The 22,152-nt window shown below is 39.8% G+C and overlaps 1 protein-coding gene across 1 annotated transcript in view; it reads left to right on the forward strand.

Moving 5' to 3' along the window:
• Nucleotides 1-22,152, forward strand: part of unc13a (unc-13 homolog A (C. elegans)) — a 147,963-nt gene that overhangs the window by 17,392 nt on the left and 108,419 nt on the right. The window contains exons 3-8 of the mRNA XM_061977917.1: nucleotides 9,803-9,920; nucleotides 10,894-11,017; nucleotides 11,125-11,195; nucleotides 17,487-17,541; nucleotides 17,890-17,919; nucleotides 21,338-21,524. Of these exons, the coding sequence (XP_061833901.1) occupies nucleotides 9,803-9,920; nucleotides 10,894-11,017; nucleotides 11,125-11,195; nucleotides 17,487-17,541; nucleotides 17,890-17,919; nucleotides 21,338-21,524 (585 nt within the window). The remainder of the gene's footprint in view (nucleotides 1-9,802; nucleotides 9,921-10,893; nucleotides 11,018-11,124; nucleotides 11,196-17,486; nucleotides 17,542-17,889; nucleotides 17,920-21,337; nucleotides 21,525-22,152) is intronic.

The following is a 22,152-nucleotide window of genomic DNA, read 5'->3' on the forward strand; positions in this document are numbered from 1 at the left end:
ACCGGATAACGGGGCTCAACAGAATGTTCAGTCTTACGGTCTCCGCTGGGTGACTCTGGAACAGCCGTGCGTGTTGGAACATCCATCACAGGATCTCGTAGTGAAGAGTCGGAAGCAGAAGTCTCACCAGTATATTCCATTGTTCTTTGGGGTGGTGGCAGCAGGAGATGGGGTGCGCTGAACTCGGACTCGTTCGGAGTATCCACCGACGGCTGGTTGGGGGTCGATGCTGTTGCCTGAAGAAGTTGATCGACGTGTCTTTTCCATACCAGTCCAGCAGCAGTACTAACGGTGTAAGAGACAGGACCAGATCGCTTGACTATGGTTGCAGAGACCCATCGGGGGCCAGTACTGTAGTTCCTTGCTAACACTGGCTCATCCGGAGAGAAGACTCTTTCTTTAGCCTTCTGCATTCTTTGTTGAATCTGTTTCTCTTGTTGATGCTGAACAATATCCTTCAACGTTGTCGGCTTCAGAAAGTCAAAGTTTGTTCGAAGGTTTCTTTTGAACATAAGACAAGCGGGGGAAACTTTAGTAGTGGCATGGGGAGTATTCCTATAGCTCAACAGGAATCTATGCAATCTCTGGTGAAATGATCCCTGCTCTTGAGATGTCTTCAAAGCTTTCTTCATGGTCTGCACAAACCTTTCAGCAAGACCGTTGGTCGCAGGGTGAAATGGTGCGGATCGAATGTGTTGTACGCCATTTGCTTCAAGGAAGGTAGTCATTTCTTGTGACACCAGTTGTGGCCCGTTATCTGAGACCAACTGAAGAGGAGAACCGAACCGGCTGAAAATCTCCCCCAGCCTCTCAATAGTCTTTGCAGTGGTAGTGGTTTTCATTATGGCCACTTCCGGCCACTTACTGTGGGCGTCCACACACACAAGGAGCATACAACCCTCTACAGGTCCTGCAAAATCAATGTGCACCCGTTGCCATGGTTCCTCGGGAAACTCCCAGGGATGTAGAGGAGCTAGTTGGGGTGCCTTCCTAACTTCTTGGCATGAGGAACAGGTTTTGGCGGTAGTCTCTATCTCTCTGTCCACTCCTGGCCACCAGAAGTAACTATTTGCTATCTCCTTCATTCGAACTATTCCACTGTGACCTGCATGGAGCTGTTGCAGAACTGATTTACGCAATGATGGCGGGATAACCACCCTCCTCCCCCACAGTAAGCAACCAGATTGCACCGACAGTTCTGCTCTCCTGGAGAGATACGGTTGAATACTGGGGGCATCGCTACCTGATCTACTCCCCATCACCATGTCCATCACCGCAGACAGGACAGGGTCAGTGCGAGAGGCCCTCCTCACATGAGCAGCAGAAACTGGCGCACCATCCACTTGACTGAAGTAAAAGATTTCTGCTGCCCGCGGCTCAGGCCTGGTGATAGGAAGAGGCAACCTGGACAGGGCATCGGCGTTGCCGTGCAGGTCAGCCTTGCGATACTTGATGTCATACGAGTGTGCTGACAAGAGCAACGCCCACCGCTGCATGTGACTCGGGGCAAGTGAGGGTAACCCAGTGTGCGACCCCAGGATGGTCGTCAGGGGTCGGTGATCTGTCAGCAATGTAAATTGTCTCCCATACAGGTACTGATGGAACTTGCGAACCCCATAGACTATGCTCAACGCCTCCCGCTCTATCTGAGCATAGTTAGTCTCTGCTTTGTTCAAGGTCCGTGATGCAAATGCTATAGGCCTCTCTACCCCATTTGGCATTAAATGTGAAATGACCGCCCCCACTCCATACGGGGATGCATCGCAGGCCAACTGAATGGGGAGTGATGGATCGAAATGGGTCAGTACCCCTGACGTCACTAATGTCTCCTTTGTTTTCTGAAAAACCTCTTGACAGGCATCACTCCAATTCCACTTCTTTCCTTGACAAAGTAAGTCATGCAGCGGCTTGAGTCTGGATGACAAGTTCGGTATAAAACGGCCATAATAATTCAGTAAGCCCAAGAATGAACGTTGGCTAACATTCTCTGGCGGCGGGGCATCCACTATCGCTCGAACCTTTGACGGCGCAGTATGCAACCCTCGGGCATCAATTACATGTCCTAAATATTCAACAGACAGTTGAAAAAATTTGCACTTGTCTTTGCGAACCCTGAGCCCATACTCTTTCAGCCTTTGAAGAGCAGCATCCAAATTGTCCAGATGTTCTTGGTCCGTACTTCCTGTGCACAGAATATCGTCCAAATAGCACTGTACACCAGGGAGGCCATGTAGGATCTGATCCATGGCACGTTGGAAAAGTGCAGGGGCTGATGTGATCCTGAAAGGGAATCGACAATATTTGAAAAGCCCCTTTTGTGTAGTTATGGTGAGCAAGTCTTTAGAATCCTCATGCACGTGCATTTGTAAGTAGGCTTGGTTAAGGTCTATTTTGCTAAACTTTTGCCCCTTACTCAGCCCAGCAAACAAATCGTCAATGCGGGGAAGAGGATACTGTTCTCCTGACAGTACAGGGTTCAGTGTCACTTTGAAATCTCCACAGATTCGTATTTCTCCCGTCTTCTTGGGTACGGGAACTATGGGCGTGGCCCACTCGCTGACAGTCACCGGTTCCAAAACACCGCTTTTAACTAAGGCGTCCAACTCATCCCCCACTTTCGATCGGTTAGCATATGGTACCGACCTGGCCTTCATAAACTTTGGTGTTGTTTCCGGTTTAATGTTTAGCTTGACAGTAATGTCCTTCATACTGCCCAACTCCTTCCGGAAAACCTCATCATGTTTCCTCAAAATAGCAGCTAGCAGAGGTGTGGACTCGAGTCACATGACTTGGACTCGAGTCAGACTCGAGTCATGAATTTGATGACTTTAGACTCGACTTGACAAAATGTGAAGAGACTTGCAACTCGACTTAAAAGTTAACATCAATGACTTGTGACTTCACTTGGACTTGAGCCTTTTGACTTGACATGACTTGACATGACTTGCCACTTTCCCCAAAATCCAAAGCTTAAAAAGTTATTTGGGAGCGCTCCGTATTTTTCATTTTCTTCGTCTGTCTATCAGCGTGTTATTCCTGTCAGCTGGTGTGCTGTCAGTACAACAGCCAATCAAATTAGATATACGTTGTTTTCATCACACAGCATTCATCCAATCAAATTGCAGGACAACCAATGAACTAGAGTTGTCCAACAACGTGCCAGTGATAAACAATTATGTTAAAGTTGGTTTCGTTCGGGTATAAAAACTACGACTTGGTCAACAAAAAACGAATTGCGGTATGCAAATCACGCAGTTCGAATATTACAGACGGAGACGCAACAACTTCCAACTTCGTTCGACATTTGAAGTTGCACAAAGAAGGGTAAGTTTTGAATGTAAGATAACGTTTATTGGCTAAGTAACGTGACTTTTATTTGCTGTGTAGTTAAATCAGTGAGGCTGCAAACTCACTGCTAACGTTATAACCATAGACATCTTATAAGTCGAGCGCTACTGCCTACTGGCGCAGACGAGGCGCGTGGCCGCCATCTTGGAGTGGTGATCCGCTCCACTCAGTGCAATTCATTTGGCAGGAGCAATGAACTGTCAGCGCATTTAATTCATTTTACCTCACTGAATACGACTGATTTTCACCCCCTTTTTTGTCATACGTGTAGCCATGATAACAGACACATGTTTTGGCGTGTTTTATTATTCATCAATCAATCAATCAATCAATCTTTATTTATATAGCCCTAAATCACAAGTGTCTCAAAGGGCTGCACAAGCCACAACGACATCCTCGGTACAAAGCCCACATACGGGCAAGGAAAAACTCACCCCAGTGGGACGTCGATGTGAATGACTATGAGAAATCTTGGAGAGGACCGCATATGTGGGTAACCCCCCCCCTCTAGGGGAGACCGAAAGCAATGGATGTCGAGTGGGTCTGACATAATATTGTGAGAGTCCAGTCCATAGTGGATCCAACATAATAGTAAGAGTCCAGTCCATAGTGGGGCCAGCAGGACACCATCCCGAGCGGAGACGGGTCAGCAGCGTAGAGATGTTCCCAGCCGATGCACAGGCGAGCGGTCCACCCCGGGTCCCGACTCTGGACAGCCAGCACTTCATCCATGGCCACCGGACCTGTGCCCCCCCCCCCCTCAAGGAAAAGGGGAGCAGAGGAGAAAAGAAAAGAAACGGCAGATCAACTGGTCTAACGGGGGCTATTTAAAGACTAGAGTATACAAATGAGTTTTAAGATGGGACTTAAATGCTTCTACTGAGGTAGCATCTCTAATTGTTACCGGGAGGGCATTCCATAGTACTGGAGCCCGAATAGAAAACGCTCTATAGCCCGCAGACTTCTTTTGGGCTCTGGGAATCACTAATAAGCCGGAGTTCTTTGAACGCAGATTTCTTGCCGGGACATATGGTACAATGCAATCGACAAGATAGGACGGAGCTAGACCGTGTAGTATTTTATACGTAAGTAGTAAAACCTTAAAGTCACTTCTTAAGTGCACAGGAAGCCAGTGCAGGTGAGCCAGTATAGGCGTAATATGATCAAACTTTCTTGTTCTTGTCAAAAGTCTAGCAGCCGCATTTTGTACCAACTGTAATTTTTTAATGCTAGACATAGGGAGACCCGAAAATAATACATTACAGTAGTCGAGACGAGACGTAACGAACGCATGAATAATGATCTCAGCGTCGCTAGTGGATAAAATAGAACGAATTTTAGCGATATTACGGAGATGAAAGAAGGCCGTTTTAGTAACACTCTTAATGTGTGATTCAAACGAGAGAGTTGGGTCGAAGATAATACCCAGATTCTTTACTGATTCGCCTTGTGTAATTGTTTGGTTGTCAAATGTTAAGGTGGTATTATTAAATAAATGTCGGTGTTTAGCAGGACCGATAATCAGCATTTCCGTTTTCTTGGCATTCATAGTTTGCTTAACAGTAATATAATATTCTTATACACTATAAATGACCAGACGTCCGAGATCAAAACTGGGAATATAATCCCAGAGAAGGGGGAAAAAAACGGTAATCTATTTTTAAATTGAAGAAACAATATGATTAGGTTATATATACATATGTGTGTATCCTACATAAACAATGTATGAATACATTAGATATCTATATATCTTAGGGACCTATAGACTGTATCTCTGTTGCTTCAGCAGCAGATAGTTTATTCTGTCTTGACACTTTGTATTGATATTTTCTATTACATTCTTCCCTTAAATGATAATTTTTGCAGTGATTGTTTTATATGTATTATTTTATGTAAGTCGCTTTGGATAAAAGCGTCTGCCAAATACTTAAACATATATAAACACCTGAAAGTCTTCATATCAGCTAAAACCACCAATCTGTTTCACTGGATTCAGAATAAAACCAAATTCTGTTCAACCCAACAATGTTAGTATTTGAATATTGTTACTTGAAGACTGATTCCTGGTTACAATTATACTGTTAAAGTATTGTCTTATACTTTGCCTAAAATGAGAATGCATCATAATCAGTGGCGGCTGGTGAATTTTGTTTTAGGTGGGGCTGAAAGTTTGTAAACCAAACCCCTGTAGGGCGTCATCCTCCCCCAGAAGATTTCTTTGTGATTTTCACATACAAATATTGAAGATCTTTGATCCTTCTCAACTCTGTGGTAATATTATTTTCATAAAATACAACCAATAGTACGTTAATGTTAAATCTCACTTGTGAAAAGTAATCCCCCGATTCCTATTTTCAACAGTCCGCTCATTTGAGCAGGAAAACGCTGAACCCCACCATCTTTGTTTTCTACCTGTCATCTGTCAGTTTCGGCTGCTCGCCGGCTCCTCATCAGCACTTCAAGATGGCGGCCAAATTGCTCACGTCACAGCAACCAATGCTGCGTCTACTTATAAGATGTCTATGGTTATAACGTCATTGCAAACACGGCAATCTGTTGCGTCCACTGCAGTTTGCTACCTTATTCATACTTTTTGTCAAGTGATTTTTTTTTAAGCAGGGTTTCATGAGGTACCTATACATAACGTTACGTTAGTCAATGTATCACACACAGTAACATTACGTTAGTCAATGTATCACACACAGTAACGTAACGTTAGACGGCAGTCAGCAGCACCGTGTATTTTAGCCACCTACAAAAAGACAAACATAGTCAAATAAAGGTCAGTTAAAATGTATACTATATTAAGAATATGTGTACATATTGCATAGGGTCCTGACATCTAAAAAGTACAACTCTGTTCATTGTTATGTTCATATATTTGTTATGTTTTTCATGTGTACGCACACATAAACACACATACAGTATGAGATGAGATCAATGAGATAAGGTAAGAACAGGATAGAAACTGCTGTGGAACTAGTTACAATGCAATATGCCATGGAAATACAATGTTAACACTTTTGTGCAAATAAGTACAGTTGCACTTGTTTTTTTTTCAAATGTGTTTATTCTGTAAAGGAATGAGTTACATGTTTAAAATGACTGGTTAATAGTGCTATTTTGAAGTGCAATGTCAGCACTATCTTTTCCCCTGCAATTTCAAATGCACTTGTTTTAATAAATAAATACAGCGTTTTAAAAGCATACACAATCTGTGTAAAAATATTAGTCTGTGGTTAAATGACTTGAAAGGACTCGAAACTCAAAATGCAGGACTTGGGACTTGACTTGAGACTTTCCAGTCTTGACTTTGGACTTGACTCGGACTTGCCCTGTCTTGACTCGGGACTTGACTCGAGACTTGAGGGTAAAGACTTGAGACTTACTTGTGACTTGCAAAGCAATGACTTGGTCCCACCTCTGGCAGCTAGACTAGTAGTCGTTGGTGATACCATTTTTACAGTGTGCCAGCTTAGCTTCATTTTCTCTAGCCACACACGTCCCAGAATAGCCGGGTAATCACCTTTAACAATATAGATGTGAAGCTTCCTCATCTGATTGTTACTCTGGACCACGACATCAGTCATTCCTGCCATGGGTACAGGTTCCCCTAGATAGGTTTTGAACCTAGTATCAGACTGTCGCAGCGGAAGGTGTCTCAAAACTTTTTTGTAAACCCCATCTGAGATGATGGATGCTTTTGAACCAGTGTCTATTTGCATACTCACTGGGTGCCCCTCCAGCATGGGCTCCACCCAGTAACCCTCTGAATCTTCATCCATCTTCATTATATTCAGGGTGTGTACACTCATCTCCTGTTCTCCTTCCGAAGAATCGCTGGACACAGTCTCCCTTTGTCTCACAGTGTGCACCTGTGTTTTTCTCCTGTTCTTCACAGAGTCATGTATGTTGGCAGACTTTGATGTTTTCTCCTTGTTCTTTTTTCTTAAGCAGGCCCGCTCGATATGGCCTCTTTTTCCACAACTGCGACAGTCCATATCCTTACACCAGCATGACGTGGCTAGGTGTCCTGATTTTTCCACAACGGAAACATGTCCCTTGTCCACTAGGTCTATCCGTTTGAACTGTATGCACTCCGCCTGTAGCGTTCATTTGGTGAGCCTCTTTTGAGGCCATTTCCATGGCGACACTGATTTCAATGACTTTCTGCAACGTTGGGTTACTTTCGGTCAGCAGTTTCTTCTGAGCGGCTTCATTTCTCAGTCCGAGGACCAATCTGTCTCTTAATGCGTCATTTAAACCTTGCCCAAATTCACAATGCTCAGCTAATTTCCTCAGCGCTGCAACAAACATGGTAACAGATTCCCCCTCTTCTTGATTGCGTCTGTGGAATCTAAACCTTTCTGCGAGCATTAATGGTTTGGGTGAAAAATGCTGGGTCAGAACATCCACTGTTTCTGCATAGGTTTTGGTCCCCGGTTTGGTGGGCTGCAGCAGGTCACGCAACAAATTACCGTCAAGCATGGTGGTGGTAGTATTATGCTCTGGGCCTGTTTTGCTGCCAATGGAACTGGTGCTTTACAGAGAGTAAATGGGACAATGAAAAAGGAGAATTACCTCCAAATTCTTCAGGACAACCTAAAATCATCAGCCCGGAGGTTGGGTCTTGGGCGCAGTTGGGTGTTCCAACAGGACAATGACCCCAAACACACGTCAAAAGTGGTAAAGGAATGGCTAAATCAGGCTAGAATTAAGGTTTTAGAATGGCCTTCCCAAAGTCCTGACTTAAACGTGTGGACAATGCAATTCATCTGAACTGCACCAATTTTGTCAAGAGGAGTGGTCAAAAATTCAACCAGAAGCTTGTGTATGGCTACCAAAAGCACCTTATTGCAGTGAAACTTGCCAAAGTACATGTAACCAAATATTAACATTGCTGTATGTATACTTTTGACCCAGCAGATTTGGTCACATTTTCAGTAGACCCATAATAAATTCATAAAAGAACCAAACTTCATGAATGTTTTTTGTGACCAACAAGTATGTGCTCCAATCACTCTATCACAAAAAAATAAGAGTTGCAGAAATTATTGGAAACTCAAGACAGCCATGACATTATGTTCTTTACAAGTGTATGTAAACTTTTGATCGCGACTGTATATATATATATATATATATATATATATATATATATATATATGTATGTATATACAGTATATGTGTGTGTGTGTATATATATACATGCATATATGTATGTGTACATATATGTATGTATATACGTATGTATATACGTATGTATATATGTATGTATATACGTATGTATATATGTATATGTCTTAATAAGGTTATCCAAAAAATAGTGCTCGATACCGTAGTAGAGCGCAATATATGTATGTGTGGGAAAAAAATCACAAGACTATTTCATCTCTACAGGCCTGTTTCATGAGGGGGTTCCCTCAATCATCATGATTGAGGGAACCCCCTCATGAAACAGGCCTGTAGAGATGAAATAGTCTTGTGATTTTTTTCCCACACATACATATATGTATATATGTATGTATATACGTATGTATATATACATGTATATATGTATGTGTATATACATGTATATATGTATGTGTATATACATGTATATATGTATGTGTATATACGTGTGTATATATATGTATGTATAGACATATATACATGTGTATATACATGTATGTATATATATATATGTATATACATGTATATATATGTATATATATACGTATATACATACATATATACATCTGTATAGATGTATGTATATACTGTATGTGTATATATATATATATTTATTTTTTTCCCCTGAGGGGATTTTTTTATATATATATATTTCCCTGAGGGGATTTTATATATACATATACACACACATATATATATATATATATATATATATATATATATATATATATATATATATATATATATATATATACATGTGTGTGTATATAAATGTACATATATACACGTTAGGTCAGGAAAAAACACAAGAGGTTATATCATCCCTACAAGCCTGTTTCGTATATATATATATGTTTTTTTTCAACTTTCCCTGAGGGGATTTTATACATATATATATATATATATATATATATATATATATATATATATATATATATATCTACCGTATTTTTCGGAGTATAAGTCGCACCGGAGTATAAGTCGCACCTGCCGAAAATGCATAATAAAAAAAGAAAAAAACATATATAAGTGGCACTGGAGCCCGGCCAAACGATGAAAAAAACTGCGACTTATTGTCATAAAAATAAAAATACGGTATCTATCTATCTATCTGTCTATCTATTTATCTCCTTGAGGGGATTTTATTTGATAAAATCCCCTGACTAGCAGGGAAACCTGCAAAACAGGCTTGTTATGGTGTATATATATATGAGTGTGTATATTTATATTTTATTGATTTATTTTTATTTTCTTTAACACTTCTCTGTCTCATTGTGCTGCACAGTGAGATAAACCGGCTGGACCTGGGCCTGACAGTGGAGGTGTGGAATAAAGGGCTGATCTGGGACACCATGGTGGGCACTTTGTGGATCCCCCTGAGCAGCATACGGCAGTCCAATGAGGTATGGCATCTGTTTCTGACACGTATGCTTGAACAACACAAAAGTTACTAGTCTAGCATAAATAAACTACCCTGACTTTGTGAAACTGTATTGAACTGAGTACAAGCTGACCCTGAATATGATAAAACGTCTTTTTTTTTTTTACGAACAACCCAAAAAAACCTACTACCCTTATTTTGACAAAATCTTGATTAGCTTTAGACCAACAATTACAGAGAAATTGTGAGTTTTGTTTTAAGTAACTGTGCATGGTGGCTGCACCCAATGTATTTGTAATGACTCATTACGTATTATTCTAACTGATCTTTCTTTTTTGTCACATGGTAAGTGAATTTGTGTACTTTTTTAGTTATTTCCCCAATATTTATGCACGATAACTCAAATATGGTAACACTGGCAAGAAGTAGAGAATATGGTGTGATTTTTGGTCGAGAACATCCATCCATCCATCCATTTTCTACCGCTTATTCGTTATTGATGTAATTCTTGCCACTTTATGTTGTATATTTACACCCAAAAATGTGGTTTCTTTTACTTTTTAAATGTCTATTCAGTCTATTTGTGTTTGACTTTCTCATCTGTATGGCTTGTTTTTTCTTGGTATGGCAGCCAGAGAGTATTTTAATTTGGATGTTTTCTAAGAATTGTTTATGTTAACTGCAGTAAAGGAACAATGGATAAGATATCTGGTTTTGGTAGGAGCTAAAAACCTGCCTGCTCTTGTCACTTGACTGACGTATGTATCATAAACAAAGCTCAGATTTTCCAATATTCATCCAATCATGTCCACGATTCCATTCTTCTTTACTGTTTGCTGATAACTATTAGCACGTAACAAGTTGAGGGGTGTCTGTGTAAATAGGATTTTTTTTTTTTAATTTAAATAATTTTGACGAACCCACCAAAGTACGTCTGGTTTGAAAGAAAAATGATGTATTTTTTCCATAGTTGTTTTTTTTTCTGCTATTCCCAGGAGGGTCCAGGTCAGTGGTTGACCCTGGACTCCAATGTGATCATGGCTGAGAATGAGATCTGCGGCACCAAAGACCCGACCTTTCACAGGCTGCTGCTGGACACCCGCTTCGAACTGCCACTAGGTTTGACCTTTTTGGTCCTATTCTTGGTCGTTGTCTTTGTTTTTTTTCAATTTCTTATTTCTCATTTTCAAGTGTGTCAATCATGATGTGTGTGTTGTACGCTGCAGACATTCCAGAAGACGAGGCCAGGTACTGGGCCAAGAAGCTTGAGCAACTCAATGCTATGAGAGACCAAGATGTAAGATCTATTGTCTGGTTTACGATGCAAGCTTTTAGCTATTGTGTTCTTATAACATTACATGCAAAATGTTAATATAAACTTAAGCGATTACTTCTCTTGGTTCATAATAGTGTGTATGGCATACCAGCATACAGTCCAACTCTCCTGATTTTCCCGAGAGAGTCCCGAGTTTCAGTGCCACTCCCGAAAATCTCCCGGAGCTACCATTCTCATGAAATTCTTCCGATTAAATTAATTGCACATTTCTCACACGTCCTCTGCGCACAGCAAATCTCTGCCGTACATTAAATCATATTCCATCTGAACTCTAGACTAAATAAACACATAACAATTTATTCTGTATGATTTTGCAATGCACCTGTGCATAACTGACAGGTGACAACAAGCGGCCACAACAGATAACAATGATCGTCAACACTATTCTATTATTCTGTCGAGATGCTTTAAAGCAGGGGTGCTCAATACGTCGATCGCGATCTACCAGTCGATCGCAAAGGTAGTATTGGTAGATCGCATTACATTATTTAAAAAAAAAAAAAAAAAAAAAAAAAAATTTTTTTTTTTTTTTTTTTTTTTTTTGTGTGTGTGTGTGTCCTGTCCAGCTTCTCAGGCAAATCATATAGTAGATGTAGATGCCCATGTCGGCTGTTCAGATTTACTTTACAAAAGAGAAGTGTAGGATACTTCTCTTGTTGCCTTATTTGTATTTGACTTTATTAAATGTATTTATATTATCATTTAGTGCAGCCGGGCCGGAGCAGGAGGGGATAGAAAGAGAAAAAAAAAGAAGACAGAGGGGGAAATTGTGGGGACAAGAGGGGGATTAGACAGAGAGACAAAAACAACAACAGCAAATAACAACAACAACAACAATAGAGCAACATCAGCAAATACGACATGTACAAATATGATGGTCAAAGTAATAGCAAATAAGCAGTTAGCGAAAAATAAAAAATAATACAGAAATGACAATGAGCATTATTACACTACAAATGGATCAATACAAATACCAATAGAAATAGCGCTATTGATAATGAACAATACCAATAATTTACCTTTATTATCAACAATACAGTTGTTTAAATGCAACAATACATATACGTAATGATAACTTGAGATACGAAAGAATGCAGAAAAATGGAGGGGGAGAAAGAGAAGCAACCTACATTAACCTTGTAGATTGTCATAGTCACAATAGGTTAAGCTTTGTCAGTGTGCCGTGTGTTACACCCAGTTTACCCTAGGGCAGGGGCGCTCATTACGTCGATCGCGAGCTACCGGTCGATCTCGGAGGGTGTGTCAGTCGATCACCAGCCAGGCATTAAAAAAATAGTCCTAAAAATGAGCGATCATAAATCTTCACAATGACATCATTTTCGTCACTTGATTGACATTCACGGCACCCGAGGGTCTTCTGAGATGACGCTGGCTGCTGCCAGCTCATTAAAATTACCGACTGGAAGGCGAGAAACATTTTATTTCAACAGACTCTAGCGCCGTACCTGTCGTCAAAACTCCAAAGACCGACTGCACAGTTGCGCTAACAAAATAGGAGTCTCAGAAAGCTGGCGTGCACAAGCTAGCAAGCTACGGAGTTTGCCGACAATGTATTTCTTGTAAAGTGTATACAAAGGAGTACGGAAGCTGGACAAATAAGATGCCAAAAACCAACCACTTTCATGTGGTATTGGACAGAAAGGAGGACTTTTTTTCTCCTCCATTCGAAAATGCGGACCTTATCAGCACCACTGTCTGATTCCTATCAATGCAAGTCATCAGAATCAGGTAATACACCAACTTATATTCTTGTCTTCATGAAAGAAAGGAATCTATATGTGTTAAACATGCTTGTATTATCATTAAACACCTTTAACTTATTAACAATATTAACTATATGTGTTAAACATGCTTATATTATCTTTAAACACCTTTAACTTGTTAACAATATTAACTATATGTGTTAAACATGCTTGTATTATCATTAAACACCTTTAACTTGTTAACAATATTAACTATATGTATTTAACATGCTTGTATTATCATTAAACACCTTTAATTTTTTAACAATATTAACTATATGTATTAAACATACTTGTATTATCATTAAACACCTTTAATGTATTAACAATATTAACTATATGTGTTAAACATGCTTGCATTATCATTAAACACCTTTAACTTGTTAACAAAAACATATATTTCATAAATAAGTAAATATAAATGATATATATGAATGAGGTAGATCCCCACGACTTGATCAATTGAAAAGTAGCTCGCCTGCAGAAAAAGTGTGAGCACCCCTGCTTTAAAGCATGGGTGTCAAACTAACACTAGAGCTGGCCCGCTGATTATATACAGCGGCGGTGCCGCGGTAACACCTCATTCACCGCTAATTCTAATACTTGCCAACCCTCCCGGGAGAGTCTCAAATTTCAGTGCCCCTCCCGAAAATCGTCACGTCCGCTTTTCATCCAGTCCAACGAGTGCTGGCCCAGTCACATAATATGTGCGGCTTCTGCACGCACACACAAGTGAATGCAACACATCCTTGATCAACAGCGATACAGGTTACACTGAGGGTGGCCGTATAAACAACTTTAACACTGTTAGAAATATACGCACAACAAATATAACACAACATAAACACAACAGAACAAATACCCAGAATCTTTTGCAGCTCTTCCGGGACGCTACAAGGTGTGTGTGTGTGGGGGTGGGGGGGGGTTTGTGGTAGCGGGTGGTGTATTTTGTAGCGTCCCGGAAGAGTTAATGCTGCAAAGGGTTCTGGGTATTTGTTCTGTTGTGTTTATGTTGTGTTACGGTGCGGATGTTCTCCCGAAATGTGTTTGTCATTCTTGTTTGGTGTGGGTCCACAGTGTGGCGTATATTTCTAACAGTGTAACCTGTATCGCTGTTGATCAAGTATGCGTTGCATTCACGTGTGTGTGCGTACAGAAGCCGCACATATCTTGTGACTGGGCCGGCACGTTGTTAGAATGGATGAGAAGCGGACGTGACGACAGCTCGTAGAGGACATTAAAAACAGTGCCTTTAAGGCACGCCCCCAAGACTGTGGTGGACTACGAGATATAATGACTGATGAACACCTTCGTTCGATAATGAAGGTTGCCTCAGCTCAAAGCCTGAGCCCCGACATTAATGAACTAGCATCCAAGAAAAGATGGCAGGTATCTGGCTTGGGCACATCAGATTAGATCAGTGTGTTGCAAACTGAGCAGTTTAAAGTCCTGAATGGTTGTTTTATTCATTGTTATTTTATTTTCAAATGTATTATGCTGTGGAAAAAGTTAATGTTGATATTTACCTCAGAAGGCTGCAAATAGAAAAGAGGCGTTCGATTTTTATTTAAATTGTATTTGATATGCCATTGATATTTTTTAATTATTGTTATTATTATTTGAAACTCGATTTTGCATGTCACTCGATTTTGCATGTCGCCTTGCTTGTTCAATATTCAATGCAAAACTTGTTTGAGTCCCTATTAAAAGGTTAATTTGTTCAACCTTGGCCCGCGGCTTTGTTCAGTTTTAAATTTTGTCCCACTCTGTATTTGAGTTTGACACCCCTGTTTTAAAGGATCCATATGTAATAATTTCATGCCAAGTCATTATTGAATGGCCCTCATATGTCAAAAGGCATTAATAAATCATGTTCTTTTCGAATACCTCTAAAACTGATTACGGTAGTTCAGCCGGGATATGCTCATTCCAAAATTAGATTTACAGCCCCGAAATCTTGTTATTGTTTTCATTTCGATGTCCCGCCCTCTACCGTTTGACCGATTAGAAAGTCTGTGAGTGTGTCAAATCCAGATTGCCATTTACACACTGCCACCTTTGTCTGGCTACTGCCACTGGTAAAGTTACTAAACATGTCAGACCTTAATAAATCTAAAAGGCCTCGTTACGATTCTCAACTCATTCATGACAAAGCCAGGAACAAAACGAGTATTTGTATTGAGGATGTCGACAAAGTCGTATAACTCCCAACATCACACATAACGTGTCAATTCCAGGTCGATACACTATGACTCCTCAATCAGAGGCATGCTCAATTTACTGTCATTTATTAAGAATGTTAATTTATGTATATTAACCATGAAATTATGTTATTAAATTAAAAAAATGCTGATAAAAAATATATATTTTACAGACAGAAAGTTACAGGAATATACTTCATCCCATGCTTACATCTCATTGTGGAAGATGTAAATGTTTTAAGGAGAAATAAATGTGATCTCTGAAAGGGGTACACATTTTTTCCAAAGCAGGACCCCAACGCAGACATACAATAATAAGTGTTATTTTCATTGTAAGTGCGCCAAATCATCTATATTAGAAAACTGCTCTCATTTGATTATTATAAGAAAACATTGAAATTGTTTTAAATTCTCACTAATTCTCAGGTCTTAAGGTTGGCAAGCATGCATACCAGTCTTGGATGATCATAGCACTTACTAAGTATGCAATCAAATCCAGTTCTTCGCATCTTATTTGCATATGGGGATTGCTTTGATAAACTATGATGTATTATTAATAGTGCTGTCAAATGATGCATTTTTTAACCAGATTATACCCACTTTTGAATTTGGATTAATCATGATTAATCACAGGCCGTTTGCATAATTTAATATTTGGACTAAAATGTCATTTTATCGTCACAATGTCATCCGGGAATTTGAATGCACGTAATTTATTTTATTAAAACTTGGTAGCAGTCCAGTCAGGGTGTATTTTGGAGTGAAAAGACAAATATCTTATTTTTTAGCAGCTCGACAGTTTTTGACTGTTGAATCTGCTTCCTTGGCCACCTTTATCAATAAAATCACTTTACCCGATGTCACACTTTTTTTCCAAGCCTGGCTTGGTCTCTTCAAGTTACTGCAGTGCGTTTCCCACCTAGGCCTTCAGTGATGTCCGACTTCAATGATTACCTCTCAAAATACCATAATTGATGTCACTACATGACCATTGCTGGAGAAATACTATACAAAAACACATTTCCGCCCTACTGTGCATTGAACCACATCAACAGTGAACAAAACGGGTTCTTTTCTGGCGCATTTAAAAATCAATTAAAACGCATCAGCAATTAAAACATATCTTATGTGGCACTGTCAAAATTAAAATTGCCAAAAACATTAAAAATGAAGACATAAAATATTTGAACTGACAATTTATAGCTCCTATTCGACGCCGTATAAGCCAGTGGAAAAGGCGAGCATTTCCTCGTTTCATCACCAGAACAGCTGAACTAGCTTCCGGGGTTGGCCGACATCGTCTCACAAGATGTAGTTTCTCTTTAAATATCCTTCTTGAAAATGGTCTTGCAAATATATATCTGCCACCTAAATCAATGTTTTGTTCTCCTTCTCTGCTATCCCGGTCTGGCTACAGTGCAACACTTCCCACTTCCTGTTAAAATTGAAACTTGTGATTGGATACTCACTTTGGAATGACAAGAGAGTATCCAATCACAGTCTCGTTAACATCAGCCTGCTGTCAACAACTTGTGATCTGATTGGCTGTCTATAGGATAGGACTTTAGTCCTTGCACAAGTACAACAAAACTATGTTTTCAGCACAAACCAGTTCAAGATTAGACAAACAGTGTACAGGGTTACAGAATAGGAACGCTGATGGGTCGCCAAAGGCGCCCCGTAAAAGATAAGAAAAAGGTCAAACGCTGGGGAAGAAGATGAGTAAAAAAAATATTTGAATTGAATTGAAGTATTTATTTCAAACCTGCACAGTACAACAACACACTTATTTATTTATTTTATTTTATTTTATTTTTTTAACAATACAATCTAGAATGGGCTCCCATGGGGGCCTTGTCTGGAGTGGGGGGAAAAAAACCTCCATGCAATGCACACATAAACACGTTACATTTAATCACGACAACTCGCAACAGAGGGGCGGAAGTTCAGACAAGACAAAAACAAAGAGAGCAAGCAGGGCGAAGAAGGGAGCGGAAAAAAAATGTGACCGCCCCCACTAGAGGCAAGACAGAGAAAGAACAAAAAACTATAGGTTCTCAAATTCATCCGCTAACGGTCCCGATGAGTTGGGCCAGCAGAGAAGGCCTTGCTGGCCCTGACGGCACGCCACTGCGTTGCTGTGAGTGACAAGTAGAAAAGCTCCGATTCACTTTTGAGAGAAATCGTCGCATATACATTTTTACAGACCCCAAATATGAGAAGACCAACTTTTTCTCTAGGGAAATATTTTTTTTTTCAATTGTATGTTTGTGTATTTACTTCCCCAGTGTGCCTACCAAGAGGAACAGGAGAAGCCGCTCCATGCGCCATCCACACAATGCTGTGAGTGTCAACCAACCAAGCCTTTAGCTCAGCATCCACCTCTTTCATCATTCGTCCTCCATGTGCCCTCTCCACTCCCTCATTCCCTTGCTCATTTGTCAACTGAAAATGAGGCATACAACCGGGTGATGCTGACAAACTGTGAGAGCAGGCCGAGTCTAGTATGAGTGGTGTGACGGATGTGAAGTGACACAGTTTGTCGGACGAAACCTTCCTCGACCCTGTCTGCGTCCTGATGACTAAGACTTGTGTGTTTAACTGTAGACATCTTTAGCTTCTGGACTGCTCACGTGCTTGATATATCCATCATTCTAATGTGGTTTTCCGCATCCCTTTATCTCCTGGCAGGTAATTGGAGTCTGTGGGGAGATCAGCAGAGTAAGTCTTTGCACTTCTACCAATAAATCTTTATTTACCGTCTGTGGCTCACCTGATGTAATGATCTCCTTGTGCAATTTCTCCCTCAAGAGATCATTAGCTGCAGTGAAAATGTTGTTTCCTCTTTTATATGGCTTCCTTTCAGCTTAATGATAGTTTGTTTGTTTACAAAACCAGTGAAGTTGGCACGTTGTGTAAATGGTAAATAAAAGCAGAATGCAATGATTTGCAAATCCTTTTCAACCTATATTCAATTGAATAGACTGCAAAGACAAGATACCTAATGTTCTAATTGGAAAACTTGATTTTTTGCAAATATTAGCTCATTTGGAATTTGATGCTTGCAACATGTTTCAAAAAAGCTGGCACAGGTGGCAAAAAAGACTGAGAAAGCTCATCAAACACTTATTTGGAACATCCCACAGGTGAACAGGCTAATTGGGAACAGGTGGGTGCCATGCAGAGGTGGGTAGTAACGCGCTACATTTACTCCGTTACATCTACTTGAGTAACTTTTGGGATAAATTGTACTTCTAAGAGTAGTTTTAATGCAACTTACTTTTACTTTTACTTGAGTATATTTATAGAGAAGAAACGCTACTTTTACTCCGCTACTTTTATCTACATTCAGCTCGCTACTCGCTACTAATTTTTATCGATCTGTTAATGCACGCTTTGTTTGTTTTGGTCTGTCAGACAGACCTCCATAGTGCCTGCGTTACTGGTGACGTTTCACTCCGTTCCACCAATAAAATGCAGTCACTAGTGACGTTCGACTCCGTTCCACCAATCAGATGCAGTCACTGGTGACGTTGGACCAATCAAACAGAGCCAGGCGGTCACATGACCTGACTTAAACAAGTTGAAAAACTTATTGGGGTGTTACCATTTAGTGGTCAATTGTACGGAATATGTACTGTACTGTGCAATCTACTAATACAAGTTTCAATCAATCAATCAAAAGTGTGAAGGAAAAAAGACACTTTTTTATTTCAAACGTACATCCCGTCACAAGCCTAAAGACTGACTGCACAGTTCCTGTCTTCACAATAAAAGTGCCGCTCCATCGCGCCTGCGCTTTCAAAATAAGAGTCTCCGAAAGCCAGCGCAAACAAGCTAGCAAGCTACGGAGTTTGCCGCCAATGTATTTCCTGTAAAGTGTGTGAAAACGAATATGGAAGCTGGACAAATAAGATACCAAAAACCAACCACTTTTCTTTCTTTCTTTCTTTCTTTAGTTTATTTCGAACATGAACACACTTACATCATAATACATCACACAATTTCATATCATTTCATTTTACATCATGCCCGAAAAGGAGTAGGAAGAAGCAAAGCTTATTTAATCCTACCCCTTTCCCACTTCAAGCGTTTACAAATATATAGAATCATTTACTGACCTTTTTATATAATAAAATAACATCTATGAATTAGTATACAACAGTTTTGTAATATGTAATTAATTAATTCAGTCATTATTAACATACTGAGATGAAGAATATCTTATTTTCAATAAGGTTGAAAGTATTTCTTTTCTTTCATGTGGTATTAGACAGAAAGGAGGAACTTTTTTTCTCCTGCATTTGAAAACGTGGACGTTAAGCACTGCTGTCTGATTCCAATCAATGCCAGTCATCAGAATCAGGTAATACACCAACTTATATTCTTGTCAACATGAAAGAAAGGAATCTATATGTGTTAAACATGCATGTATATTCATTAAAACACCTTTAACATGTAAACAAAAACGGCAAAATAAATAAATATAAATGATATACTGTATATATCAATGTATGTGTATATGTATATATATATATATATATATATATATATATATATATATATATATATATATATATATATATATATATATATGTATATATGTATGATATGTGTGTGTATGTTACTCATCAGTTACTCAGTACTTGAGTAGTTTTTTCACAACATACTTTTTACTTTTACTCAAGTAAATATTTGGGTGACTACTCATTACTTTTACTTGAGTAATAAATCTCTAAAGTAACAGTACTCTTACTTGAGTACAATTTCTGGCTACTCTACTCACCTCTGGTGCCATGATTGGGTATAAAAGCAGCTTCCATGAAATGCTCAGTCATTCACAAACAAGGATGGGGCGAGGGTCACCACTTTGTGAACAAATGCGTGAGCAAATTGTCAAACAGTTTAAGAACAACATTTCTCAACCAGCTATCGCAAGGAATTTAGGTATTTCACCATCTACGGTCCGTAATATCATCAAAAGGTTCAGAGAATCTGGAGAAATCACTGAATGTAAGCGATGATATTACGGACCTTTGATCCCTCAGGCGGTACTGCATCAAAAAGAGACATCAGTGTATAAAGGATATCACCACATGGGCTCAGGAACACTTCAGAAAACCACTGTCAGTAATTACAGTTTGTCGCTACATCTCTTAAGTGCAAGTGAAAACTCTACTATGCAAAGCGAAAACCATTTATCAACAACACCCAGAAACGCAGCCAGCTTCGCTGGGCCCGATCTCATCTTAGATGGACTGATGCAAAGTGTAAAAGTGTTCTGTGGTCTGACGAGTCCGCATTTGAAATTGTTTTTGGAAACTGTGGACGTTGTGTCTTCCGGACCAAAAAGGAAAAGATCCATCCGGATTGTTATAGGCGCAAATTTAAAAAGCTAGCATCTGTGATGGTATGGGGGTGTATTAGTGCCCAAGGCATGGGTAACTTGCACATCTGTGAAGGCACCATTAATGCTGAAAGGTACATACAGTTTTTGGAGCAACATATGTTGCCATCCAAGCAACGTTATCTTGGACACCCCTTCTTATTACAGCAAGACAATGCCAAGCCACATGTTACAACAGCGTGGCTTCATAGTAAAAGAGTGCGGGTACTAGACTGGCCTGCCTGTAGTCCAGACCTGTCTCCCTTTAAAAATGTGTGGCACAATATGAAGCGTAAAATACCACAACGGAGACCCAGGACTGTTGAACAACTTAAGCTGTACATCAAGCAAGAATGGGAAAGAATTCCACCTGAAAAGCTTCAAAAATTGGTGGTCTCAGTTCCCAAACATTTACTGAGTGTTGTTAAAAGGAAAGGCCATGTAACACAGTGGTAAAAATGCCCCTGTGCCAACTTTTTTGCAATGTGTAATATGTTTATGATAATTTGCAAAAAAAAAAAAAAAAGTAGTTTCTTAGTTCGAACATTAAATATCTTGTCTTTGCAGTCTATTCAATTGAATATAAGTTGAAAAGGATTTGCAAATCATTGTATTCTGTTTTTATTTAAGAATTACACAATGTGCCAACTTCGCTGGTTTTGGTTTTTGTAAAAGTAAAGCTTTACCAGTAACATGTCAAAACGTCACTATTCAGTCCTCCTTACTGTAACACGTGGCATGTTGTGCAAGCAGACGACGACCCGGACAGCGCCGTGGACGACAGGGACAGCGACTACCGCAGCGAGACCAGCAATAGCATGCCCCCGCCCTTTTACACAACATCTCAGCCTAACGCCTCCATGCATCAGTATCCCATCAGGCAACAGCACTACAACCACTCGTACAATGACGACATGGACTATGACCACAGAGACATGAGGTAACTCGTCACTGTCGCCGTCTTTCTTAACAAGCATCCTCAGGACACTCTGGAAATTGTTGGCAAAGCGAATACAGATCAAGAATGTACCGTATTTTTCGGAGTATAAGTCGCACCGGAGTATAAGTCGCACCTGCCGAAAATGCATAATAAAAAAAGAAAAAAACATAAGTCGCACCGGAGCCCGGCCAAACTATGAAAAAAACTGCGACTTATAGTCCGAAAAATACGGTACTTTCTGGCCACTACATTAGGTACACACACACGCACACAAACCTATACTGTAAGATCCGATATTCCTTATATTCCTTTGCAAAGACAACTAATATATTCAATATATTTATTTATAATTATAAGCTGTTTTTACGTAGTCATATGTCATGTGACTTGGCAGTATCTCTCTAAATCAGGGGTGTCAAACGTACGGCCCTAGGGCTAAATCAGGCCCGCAAACAGGTTTTATCCGGCCCGCGGGATGAGTTTGCTAAGTATAAAAATTAACCTGAAATTTTTTAATTAAAGAAACTGCTGTTCTAAATGTGTCCACTGGATGTCGCAATAGCAAGTCTTTGTATCTTTGTAGATTATGCAACATATGTACAAAATAAACCCCATTTTAGTGCATCAG

This window comes from Nerophis lumbriciformis, linkage group LG18, assembly GCF_033978685.3.
Source record: "Nerophis lumbriciformis linkage group LG18, RoL_Nlum_v2.1, whole genome shotgun sequence".
Classification (NCBI taxonomy): Eukaryota; Metazoa; Chordata; class Actinopteri; order Syngnathiformes; family Syngnathidae; genus Nerophis; species Nerophis lumbriciformis.